Source organism: Agelaius phoeniceus, chromosome 11, assembly GCF_051311805.1.
Source record: "Agelaius phoeniceus isolate bAgePho1 chromosome 11, bAgePho1.hap1, whole genome shotgun sequence".
NCBI classification, from domain to species: domain Eukaryota; kingdom Metazoa; phylum Chordata; class Aves; order Passeriformes; family Icteridae; genus Agelaius; species Agelaius phoeniceus.
In genome coordinates, this window is record NC_135275.1 from 16,253,073 (window position 1) to 16,265,382 (window position 12,310).

General features: G+C 47.0%; 1 protein-coding gene across 1 annotated transcript in view; it reads left to right on the forward strand.

Moving 5' to 3' along the window:
* Positions 1-6,537: 6,537 nt before the first annotated feature.
* The window catches only part of SYNPR (synaptoporin), a 99,923-nt gene continuing 94,150 nt past the window's right edge, over positions 6,538-12,310 (forward strand). The window contains exons 1-2 of the mRNA XM_054639986.2: positions 6,538-6,693; positions 6,792-6,857. Coding sequence (XP_054495961.1) covers positions 6,676-6,693; positions 6,792-6,857 — 84 coding nt within the window. The 5' untranslated portion in view covers positions 6,538-6,675. The remainder of the gene's footprint in view (positions 6,694-6,791; positions 6,858-12,310) is intronic.

Below are 12,310 nucleotides of genomic sequence, written 5' to 3' on the forward strand. Positions count from 1 at the left end.
GGGGCACCCTCTGCAATGGATGACGTGAACTTGAATTTTCCCTGGCTGGAGAAGAGGCTGAATTTTCCCCTCATGGTTTGTGTGAGAGCTCAGACCAGCAAGCAGCAGTTTTAAGGAGAAGGAGCTGCTGTTCTCTGAAGTGATGGGGCACCAGCTCCTGACTCCAGGCTCTGGGTGCACGGGGAGTTGGATGGGTATCCCTGGAGAGTGATGCTGTTTGGGGTATTTCCTGTCCTTTGCATTTTTATTAGCAGTCTTACACAGCCAGCTGTGAAAAACACCTTCCAAGTTGCAGTGTGCTGGTGTGAATTTGGGGATTTTGGTGAGTTTGTATTTTCCACGTTGTGTTACAGGAGATTTGCACCTACCATGCTGTCAAAGCTTTAATCCAGATTGAAGGAGGTAAATAAATGCTCCCCTAGCAGGGAAAGGACAGATGAGATACCTGCTGGGATGCAGAGATGTGTAGGCAGGATGCCTACCTCATCCCTCCTTAAGGATACCAGTGCTGAATGTGCTTTGTACCAGCATTGAGGAGCAAAGTTTGGGTTTTTGGCATTTCTCCTTCAATCCTGGAGCTGGCAAGGTGAGTCCTCCCCACCCCCTGGCTATTCCTGACCCTCTAATCCCTTATCCTGAAAAGAGATTTCTCTCATGCCAACCAGCAGCAAGGTGGGTTAGGGTTTTGTTGTTGCTCTTGTGCCCTAAATGGGCACTGGGCCAGGGCACAGCATGGGGACATTTCCCTCATGGGGCTGGGACAGCTGAGGGCATCATCCCCATGCAGGAGGTGGCACAAGCCCCTTCCTCTGTGCTCAGCCCAAAGCAGCTCTGGCGGCTGCAGCTCTTCCTTGGAGCCAGTGCACTGACATTTTCCCCTCTTCCTTTAAGGAAAAAAAAGAGAAAAAATCTAGCATTTAAACATTTGCTTTGGTAAAGGATGAAATGGAAAAGTAGGTCAGATTTGAAGGATCCCAGCCCTGACAGTGTCCCTTCCAGAGCTCCAGACACAGGTTTTTGGGCAGAGACTGAATATGACTGCAGCTTCTCATGCTCACTTGTGCTCTCCATGTTCCTGTGTATAAAATCACCCTCAAAATGCCCAGGACAAATTATATCTGATGATTTTAAGGGACAAATTTGTCAGTTGCCAGTGATATATTTATGAAGTGAAGTTACCCCTGTTCAGCTCCTTTTAAACTTAGCTGGGTCTTACCATGAAGCAAGGTTATTTTTTTTTTTTTTTGCTTTTAAATAGTCTAAGCTAAATTAGCTGGAACCTAATTACAGAATGCTTTTGATTAAATCCAGACAATGTGCTCTGGAAGCCAGGATCAAAAATGACAAGACAGGATGGCAGTGAAAGATTAGGAAGGGAGAGAAAAATGACTGATTAATTTTTTAAAATCAAATCAGGATTGCCTTTTGTACATGGAACAAAGGTTGCAGCCAAGTCAGGCAAACCTTTTTGGACTAAGGAAAACTTGACTTTCAATAATATAATTTCAAATTTTATTTCACAGCCATATAACTGAAATCAAAAAGAAAAACTAAAGATTATTTCTGTATCTATTCTTAGAGATCAGGAGAGAAATAGTTGCAAGCCTTGTGTTTGTACTAGAAATCTTACTAAGATAGTTTGACTTGTAGACATGATACTTTTGGTCAACATCAGCTGTGCAGCCAAACAGCTGCCTGCTCTTGCCTTAATCACTGAACCTTTAGAAAGTGCTCCATAATTATTTTCATGCCATACTCTGAAAATAACCCTGTTTAAAGAAATTGTGCACATTGCTAGAAAAACAAATGCTGATTCAACAAAGCTCCTTTCAAAAATACTTTTGTACCTTTAGCTTTATAATGAGCAATAGCCTCATCGCTCTGCTGATTTGAATCCTGACAACTTGTTATTGTCTGGCAACACATTGAGATGTGCATTTTTTTTCCAAGCTATTTTGCTCTAAAACAAGCACATGTGGGTTTCTGTATGCAGACTTTATTCAGCCTCTGAGGATGGAATATTCTACAGTCCTATGGCATTTCAGGTTATTTACCTTCCTATGCACTGAGGGGGGATTGATGTCCATGCTTGGCCCTATCATCTGCACACAGGGAAAACTGAGAAATGAGATTCCCTGGGGAATTAGGTTTAATAAGGATTATTTATAGCCAGGGGTGTACACCTAGGATTTGAAAATGCAGTGGGGAAGGGAGCTTATGGGTGTTAGAAATTGTGGTACAGGACCTGGCTGGGACCTCAGAGTCTGGTCTCTCCCACGGATCACCATATGTGATTCCTGGCCACATGGAAGGCAATTCTTGGCTATCCCAAGGCTTCATATTTTTTTGCTCTTCTGTTATTAAATTTGAGAGGGAACACACCAAAAAAGTGAAGCCAAGCCATGAAATGACTGGCAATTGGCTTTGGGATGGGTGAGTGAACTCTGTGCCAGGAAAAGGTGAAAAGCTCCCTAGTGCAGAATACAGCCCCAGGAGGAAACTATTGAAACCTAATCAAATAACTGGGAGATTTAAAAACAACAGAAAGATCCAAGAGATGGCACCAAGCTCTCCTTCCTAGGAGATAATGTATTGCAAACAAATTTGATGGAGACCCCGAGAGGATGAAGTGACCCTGGAGAGTGTGGATCTCGAGAAGAGTGACAGGTAGAGTGTGAGACTGAGGCCTGGCTGGAGCTGGGAAATCTGGTGTGCTAAGTGCCATATGGTCCTCCTAGCGCGTGTGCGAGACCTCATTTCCACACCCAACTGCTCACAAAAAAATTGCACGGGTGCTATCACCAGTTGCCTTAAATTCGCTTCAAACTGGGTGACCCCACCATCTGGCCCTTGCTGCTGCAGCTTGGATGACCCATGGGTTGTAGGCTTTGTGCTCTGCCACGTGCAAGGAAAGACACTTTTTCTACTATTTATTTTACACCTGGCTTACATTCAATGTCCAGCCTAGGAGAACAAGCGATCACCCTCACCCTTTCCACATCAGCAGGTGGAAGTAAGATTTAAATCAAAGACTTCCCAAGGAAAAACAGAGCCTCAGTGTCCTTTCCAGCCCCTCGAGGCTGGCATGGCTCTCAGTGCTGCAGTCCTGGGCAGGGGCAGGACCACTACTGTCCCTTAAGTTAGTGTCCCCATCCTGCATGGCTATTTCTCCATTCCCACAGGGAAAATTTGATCCAGAGCCACGTGCTGGCACAGTCATGCTTCCATGGATCTGCTGCTTTCCAGCCCCATGTGGTCTGCAGTCCATGGGTGTGCAGCAAAAGCCTGAATTCACTTGGTCTGGTGCTTAGATCACACTGTAGGAAATTATTTAAGAGAATGCAGGTTCAGGCAACCTGAGAGAAGTCTAAGACACATCTCTTGGCAAAACCCTTTGAGAAAAACTTTTCCAAGGTAGAAATGAGGAGTAGGTACATATTGAAGCCTTTCCCACTGTCAAATAACATATAACAGATGCAGTTCTCACACTTGCAATTAACCAGGGAAGCTTCCCACCTTCTACCCAAATGAAAAATGAAGGTATGTGCTTCCTAGAAACAGGAAAGAAATCACTGCCTGTAGTAGGGCAAAATGCTAATCCTGAAATTAGGACTTTAGATTTTAAACTTGCCCTATTAGGACTTGGGCCAATGAAATTAATTTTTTTGATGAATACTAAAGCTCTACCAGTGTCCCATGGAAAACTTTGGCCCCCAGCAGGACTGGCATGGCTGCTTCCCCTGGGAGCACTGCTGCAGCCTTTCCAAGGAAAGGAAAGGGCAGGAGCCTCCTGTGTGTGAGATCCTGTGCCTGTGAAATGCTCTGAGTCCTTCCAGCCTGTTTTTCATTCAGCATGGAGATTTGTACCTGCACCTCTCTGGCTTTTATTGATTCATGCATGCCAAGCCCAGCCATCCAGGTGTGAGAAGAGTGAAGATAATGTGGTGTCCTGCACCAGTAATTGCAGACTTATCATGGCTGCTAACCTGAACATGCATTTCAGAGTGTGTTTTATTAGGTGGGCTCAAAAAGTGTGGAGCTTTAATGTCATTTTCAGAGCAAAGTTTGTACTAGGACGCTCAAGAACTGGGGTGGAGGTGCTCTTACTTCTGAGCTGACTGGGATAGAGGCAGCAGCTGTGAAAGCCAGAGACACTCTGCCACATCCAAGAACAAATGCTAACAGCCATCTGGAAGAGTTCATAATGGCAAGAAGAGGCACTGAGCACTGACTATAAACCCAGGCTCCTGCCATGGTTCTGCGAGGATTTCCAGCCAGTGGGGGGAGATGAAGAGGGGATGGCCAAGCGCTGAGGAGCACCAAGGTGAAACACAGCTGGGATGGTGGAGAGGGAATGAGGAAAAAGACCCCAAAACAGCATGAGGGAGCTCCTGTATCTGCTGAAAACCCAAGTGTGCTGACCTAGAGAACAGTGGGGGAAATCATCCCAGTAGTAAAGGTTTTAGGAGCATTTACTTTTGTTTTCCTTTCTTTGACAATTTTTGAAAACTGAAGTTCAAGTGCTACTAAAATCTCAGTCTTATAATTGGAGGTAATTAATAAAGGGTTAGTGAATTAGGCTTCCAGTTCTCTGTGGCAGTCAATGGAGATGGGGCAGATTTTTTTTTCCAATACACTACTGATAAAATTAAAGAAAAAATATTCTTAACATCTTCCCCTGTCTACTGCTAAGTTATGCCTTTACTAAATGTTTCAGCATTTTTTTTTCAATCTCTAAGGAGGTTTTTGAACTGCTTCAATACATCCACAGCTGTAAGTCTCTCCATGAAAGAAACCTATTAAAGGAAACAGCACATGAGACTCACAGTAAACAGCAAGTGATGAAACTTCCCACAGCCAAGGGCTTTGTTGGTGGGAATACCAGACACCAGAGCTGGAAATCTCTGCAGGAGGGAGAATGGTTACCCTGCTACTCTTGGGGACCAGACTAATTCACACTCAGTGATCCTTGTGGGTCGCTTCCAACACAGGATATTCCATGATAATTTCTTCTTCAGGCATAAGAACTGGAGGCAGGTGGCTTGCAGTGACCTGGCTCTGCATCTCAGTACCAGTGGGAGAAGTTCTGGCTGAAAGTCAGAAGGATGATTGTGCATCCCTGCCTGCTTGTGCATCTTGGAGATTTATGGATGCTCTGTCCTTCTGCCTCCGTGAGGGGACTCTGCCTCCCACAGCACTGGGCCACCAGCAGGCAGTTCCTAGAATTGCTGAGAAGTGTTTCATATTTCCTAGAGGATGTTATATAAATAAATAAATAAAAGCATATTTGATAATATTTTGTAAGGCAAATTATCCATTTTCCTTTCCTTTTTTTTTTTCTTCTAGGGTAGAAAGGAGCACAGAAAATACAAGAATTTAAATTGAAAAAAACTAAATGTAATTCTGACCTGAAAGCTCTTTTGGTATGGTTAAAAAAATTATTTAAATTTTTAAAAATCTGGACCCAGTCCCACTGCTGCCAGACTTCAGCTGAGTTTGTTCCAGATCTGTGATTTTAACACAAAATCGTCTGCCTCAAGTTCCAGTAAAAACTTCATAAATTTATCTTTTTCTGACTCCCATCCCACCCCCCTCCCCCCCATCTTGTTTACTTAAAGAGTGCATTTAGATTATTGTTTGGGGTTTTTATAACAGAGATGTAGTCTGAGCAAAACTAATTGACTTATTTAACTTTTGCAGATGGCTGATTCCTTCCAGGGAATAAAAGCTTCAGGTATTTTTTAGGCACATCTCTGACCTACTTATGGCCGAAATCCTATTTGAGCACTGGTGTCCTTCTGGTGGCACAACTGATTATCAGGGTGGCAGGGAAGTTGGATATGCAAATATTTGCAGATTCGGGGTCTCAGTCTAGAGGCCGTTGTGCTCTTAAACGGGGTGATGGATTTGTGTCCCGAGCCCTTACTGGGGCAGGAATTTGCCCCATCACAAAATCCTCGCGGTGCCGTTTAATTGTCACAGGGAGCGGGAAATGCTGTCGGTGAGCGTGGATGGACCCGGGGAACCCCCGCTCCTGCCGGGCTGTGCCACCCGGGATGCATTAGAATTGTTAAGGCTCTGCTGGAAATGAGGCCAGGACAGCAGCAAGGCAGAAAACGCTGTTCTGCTGTCAAGGAAATGCTCGAAAAAGCAGGAGGGAGCGAGGGCTGAGAGCACAGAGCTGCAGCCCTGCGGCCGCGGGGGAGACGAGCGAGTTCGTCCCGGGAGGGGCTGAGGGGACGGGAGCGCGCAGAGCAGCGGGGGCCATCCCTTAAAATATTAATAGTTCATGTGCGCGCGCGGAGGAGGCAGTTTGTTTTTCCTCTTTTTTTTTTTTTTAAATTTTATTTTCCCCGATGCCTTCCTCCTCCTTCCTGCCAGGAATAAAAAATTTTTAAAAAACAAAACAATAACAACAACAACAAGAAGAAATTAACACAAATTCCCAGAAGGCCAAGGCCGCTATAAAAAGTGCGGGAGCGGCGGCGGCCGGGGCGGCCCGGCGGGGGCAGCGGGCGGGGGCCGGGGCGGCTCCGCGGGGCGGCGCGGGGGGCGCGGGCCCCGCCCGGCTGCTCCGCCCGGCCTGCGCGGGGGCAGCGCCGCGCATCCCGGCTGGCGGCGGGCGGGAGGCTCCGCTGGGCTCCGCTCGGCTCCGCTCCGCGGGGCTGCGGCGCCATGGAGGCGGTGGACCAGGTACGCGGGGCGCCGCGGGCGGGGGGCGGGCTGGCGGCGCCGCGGGGAGCGCGGAGCGGGCGCGGGGCTGACCCCTCTCTCTGTGTCCCTGCCCGCAGCTCGCCTCCGCCGGCACTTTCCGCGTGGTGAAGGAGCCGCTGGCCTTCCTCAGGGTGCTCGAGTGGGTGAGTGCCGGGCTCGGAGGGGTTGCGGGGGGGCTGTGGCCGAAGTGCGCGCACGGCGGAACAGGTGGGAGCTGGGCCGGGCTGAGGGACGGGGACACGGGGCGAGGGGCCGGGGACTCTCGTCCTACAGCGCTGGGTTTGTGGGTGAGACCCCCCTCTATCCGTGTGCTGGCTGTAAACGAATTAAAAAAAAAAAAAAAAAACACCGAGGAAAATAAAATCCTCGTTATGCATTTAGCAAACTTGTCTCTGGGCCGAGCGGGGAAGGAGGCAGATAATTGGTGTGCGGAGCAATGTCACTGTGTGTTGCTCTGATGCTCATTCGTAGTGAAGTCTGCAGGTCAAATGACATCCATCGCCGGTAGGTCTGCGGGAGCAGAGAGCCTCTCTGAACGGAAAGTTCAGAACATGTCATGGAGGATTAATCACATTCTCCTAACGCCGACTGGCTGGGGAATTATGTAAGGCGTGTATTTTGGGGGGCGCATCCCTGTGCGGGTGTGTTTATCCACATGTTGGCACCTGCAACGTGCAGCCCGGACCAGGGTCGCTCTGAGGGGGTGTTTTGGTGTGCTGGGGGCAGCTGCTCACCCCAGACTCTGTCCCTGCTCACCAGAAGCAGCTCCTCTTCCCCACTGGGCACCTTGAAGCATCAGGTCCTGTGGAGTTGGGCAGTGGTGATGTGGTGGGGCTGTGGCCCGGGACAGGGTGGCCCCAGAGTGGGGTCACCTGCACATGGCAGTGGATGGACAAGGTCCCTTGTGTTCTTTGCCCAGAGCTCTGCAAACCCACCCAGCACTGCTGCTCCTGCCTCAAGGAGAAATCAGGACATCCAGGGCTGAGCCTCAGGTGCTGGTCTGAGGGTGCTTCAGCCACTCTGCAGCGCTCACTGCGGGGCAGAAGAACAGGAGCAAAGCTGTTCTCTATGGCAAATAGCTGCTGGGAGCGTGGCCTTTTGGCTGTCTGCCTGATGAGGCTATGTCTGATGGAGCTTGGGAAATGAGCCCTTCTGGGGAGGACTCTGGGCTGATGGGCATGGGCTGTGCCATCGAGAAAATTGTTCCCGCCCCAGCCAGTGTGTTGGCATCCTTGGGACAGCGAGTGGGAACTCTTCTCTTGGCACTTTCCTGGGTCTGTAACTTCTTCCAACAGCCAAATATAAAAGCTGCCTTTGTCACGGTTGGAAGGCACAAGTGGAGCTCCTCTGGCTGCTGCAAGTGCACGTTGCCTGTGTGTGTACACAGCAGCACGCGCGGCTCTGTGTACACGGAGCTCTCTGACACGGCCAGAGTGGGACAGCCCTTGGCAAATAAGGGAGTACAGGAGAAGGGTGCAGAGTGTGGTAACATTTAAGATGATCTGGGAAATTACTTTCTCTCCATTTGACATGTATATGTAAGTAGAATTAAGCACAGTTGAGTTTATGGTATTTCAGTGTGTGGAAGTCTTATTTTTTTTAAATATACTTGAAAGGCTTTTTGGATTACTGGAATTCCATCTCTATTCAATTAAGCTTATTCTCCCATCTTCCTTCTCTTCTCACCATGCCTCCAAACTGCTGTCCACCTCTCTCTACCATTTCCAGTCCCAACTAATTGTCCACCTCTCCCTCAGACTCCTTTTATCAGCCTAGCCATAATTTTAAACCTTGGAAGACCAAATGCTCCAGTCAATTCTGTGTCCTCTTCCATGTCCCCCAGCAGCCTCACAGACCTTGTTGCACTTGATCAGAACACTTAAATTACGCCCCTTAACACCTCCCACTTGAGTCCTAGATTGCATCTGCAAGGGAATAAAGTTCATAGCCCAGCTGGTGACGCAGTGATGCTGGGCGTTGGGTGGCTCTCGTGCCTGGGGGGAGGCTCTGTGGTGTTGCAGCACAGATGGCAGAGCTGTGGGAGTTCCTCAGTAAGGCTGGGAGGGTGGAGGTGGTGCAGGCTGAAAATGTCCTCAGCTTGTCCATGCAGTCCAGCCTTGAATTCTCACTCTTGTTGTTTGAGGTGGCTCACAGCGACCCTGGGGTGAGCACATCCTTTATTCCTGAACCTCTGCTGCTGAAATTCCTGTGTTTGTGGGTGCACACATTTGTGGGTCTGGAGGCAACTGAAGTGGCTGTGGGTTTCTCAGATGTGAAACTGTAACTGTTGCAGAATTAATCCTTAGGTGTGCAGATTCCAGTTCACCTGTAATCTGGCTCAGACAGGGACTTCTGTCTTGAGGAGCAGGGACCTTATCTGACCTTCTCAATTTCCTACTTTGGTGGTCACCTAACACCCAGAGAGAAGCTGCTGAGATAAGGCTGATTCTTCTGAATATTCATAGCACTGTAATTTGTTTTCATTTGTATTTCCCATGTACACTGTAATCTTATTTTCAGACAAGAAATTGCATTTAGAAGCCATTAAGAAAAAACATTGGCTCAGGCCTGGGAAAGGTTAAGAGAAAGAAAAGAAACCAAGAAATCAACTTGTAGCAATTATGCAAGAATTGCATTTTTTTTTTAACTCTACCTTGGCAATAAAACATGTGGATCACAAATGTGAACTTGGAAAAATGTACACAGCTGCACTGGGTGAGGCCTGGGTGTTTCCAGCTTTGAGTCAACTCATGGCATGTGCTGGGGGCAGGGAAGAACTGTATAAAGGCTGTGTTTGTTCTTGCTCATCTTTAGTCCCTTGGCTGTTACTCCACAGATCTTTGCATGAGAAGAATGTTCTTCTGAAGCTTATTTCTCAGATAATCCACTGTGGCACTACAACCAGTAGCAATGTCACAAACACTCTTACAACTTCATTTGAAAAATAACTCTCTTATACGTGCACCTGACAATAATGAATAAGGAAGGAAGAAAGAGAAGAAATACCTTCATTCATCTCCCTGGATTAATTTCAGTCCTATGACTCTTCGGATGTGTTTAGACTGCTTTTATTTGGGTCTGCAAAAAGTGAACAAGACAAGCAAGTTTGTCACTTTTGGTCTATTTGTTTTGCACTTGCTGCCTCTCTGGAGCCCTAGAAGAGGAGATTAAGTGAAAAGCAAGGCTTTCCCCATGCAGTGTGATGGGTATAGGAGCTACCTGCTGTACTCGGGCTGTTACCGGCAAAAATATTTTTATGAAAATGGGAACTTTGTATCCCTAGGCTGTGGCGGGGCAGAGAGGGTATGGGTGGCGGTGGGGTGTGTGGGTGTGTATGTTTAATTACATTGTGAATTGCAACGAACAACTTTCCTTCTGCAAACCCAGAGCAACCTGATACTTGTCAGTTTCCTGTAAAGTAACAAGAGCTGCAGTGCCGTCCATAATGTCCTTCCCTGTATTCCTCCATAAATAGCAGGATGCAGAAACTCCACCGTTGTGCCAGTCAGGAGATGCTGTGATTGCCTTGATGGTTATCTATAGGTTGGTGTTTTAAAATACCTTGCAGGGAGCTCCCATCTCCACCACCTTGCAGCTGTGTCTGGGTTGCTATGGGCAGGGGGTATTTTTGGCACAAAGGCCACGCTGCAACTTTGTGTAAGCCAGTGCAGCTTTTATCAGGGCACTTGTGAATCGTTTATGTTGCAGGACAAATCTTGTGGACACTGTGGCTTTTCTTAATAGGACAACTTGGAAGTGAATGTTAGGATGTTTAGTGATCCCAAATGTGTCTGAGTTGTTTTATTTCTTACCTTTATTTAAAAAAAAATGCATTGCAGGCCTTGCATGACTGGCTTTCATCTCTGCTCATGAGCATCTCCATGGGATGTACCAAAGAGTTCCAAAGCATTGGACAACAAATCTCTGGGGGAAATTGGATGAAGATTGTTTGAAAAATCTGTGTGTGGTGCACATGGACTGAGCTAACCTTGCTTTGCCTCCTTGCCTCCATGCTGTGATCACTTGACTGGTGAGCCAGGAGAAAGGCCAGGCTGTTCCCTGCCTGGCAAGAGTCAAGCTTGCTTTGATGGTATAGATTCTGAAAGGGTTAGCACCTCTTGCCTTGCACACAGATGTGTGTTCAGAAGGCAGAGGGAAGCTGAATCTTGAAAGACTGATAATAAGTCTTGTCTTTTGTCCTAGTGCTGATTGCTCATCTGGCCGTGGAGTGCTTTTGTTGGATTATATTTGCATGCATATGAATGGACATAAGTAGCTGCGTGCTTTCAAGTGTGCCCTAGAAAAGCCTAGATATCTTGAGATGCTGAAAATAAATGGGAAAGAAATAAGAAGGCAATGCTTGCATGAAGCATGTGTGATTAGTAGTTTGCTCTGTCTAGTGTATTATGGGCCTGAGATGTTTTATAGTTGCTTGAGACTCTTCATCACATTTGTATATAAGTGTTTGGTTTCTGCTTAACCAGAAGGCTGCTGGCTACTCTGGTATGGGCAGATACTTAGTTGGTGGAGCAGGTTTATCTTGCTGAAGCTTAATGCTTCTCATGGATGCAGGGTGGAAGAGTTGAGTGTTTGATCTTCTCTACCCACATAATGAAAAAAAAGCCTTAAAAAGAAAGTAATATTTCTTATTGCCTGGTGATTTTGCTTATACAATGCCAGGATCAGACGCTGCATTTAGTGCTGAGTCCACCCATCTTGATGTGTAAGAAGCACATACACATGTTAAAAATGTATTGCCAAGTCTTTTGATGTCTGCCTGGGGATGTAAGTACTTAGCTGTTCTTGTAAACTGGGTCCCAGTTGCTGCCTCAATGGTCTTGTATGTGTAGTGTCAGGTCAGTAAAACATGTGCCACTAAATCAAAAAATGTAAATCCATTTCTATGGTATTTTAATATTAGAAAGGTAATTACCATGTAACTAACCCATCTCTGTAAGCTGTCATTAATTGGATGATTCCTTATAGGCAGCTTAGCATAATGCATGCAAAATACACTGCAGCTCTGGGCAGGCAAAAATTGCCACGATGAACCAACAAGATGTGAGCATCCAGGAGACCTGAGCCCTGGGAACAGGCTTCATTTGTCCTTGGCTTTGGGCCTGCAACTTCTGAGCACTTATTGGGGTAATCTGCAGGCAGGGAACTCTGTCAGACAAGTTATTTTTATTAGAGCCCAGGAAGTGGATTTTGCTGTTAGACATCAGGTGTGCAATAGGGAGGATCTGAGAAGTTTTTGTAGTCTCACTGCAGGCAGATGTGGAAGCCAAATGTCACTCTGCCAGGGACTGGCATCAAGGCAGCAGAAGCACTAGCAGTGCCAGCATGGTGTTCTACCTTGTGGTTCTAAAGTCTCAGCTACTGGGAGTCTCGTGATTCTGAGACCTCTGGCTTTGATGAAAGATACGGTTTTAGATCAAGGTAGCAGAAAAAGATGGGAGCTCTAAAGACGGAAAACCCAGAACACAACTGAAAGAACAGGAAATCTGCCTTGTGGTCCCATGTTTTATGCAGCCTGCAGAGAGCTGACTGCTTTGCTCTTCACATCCATCATTATCTGCATGCATATCTGGTTGGA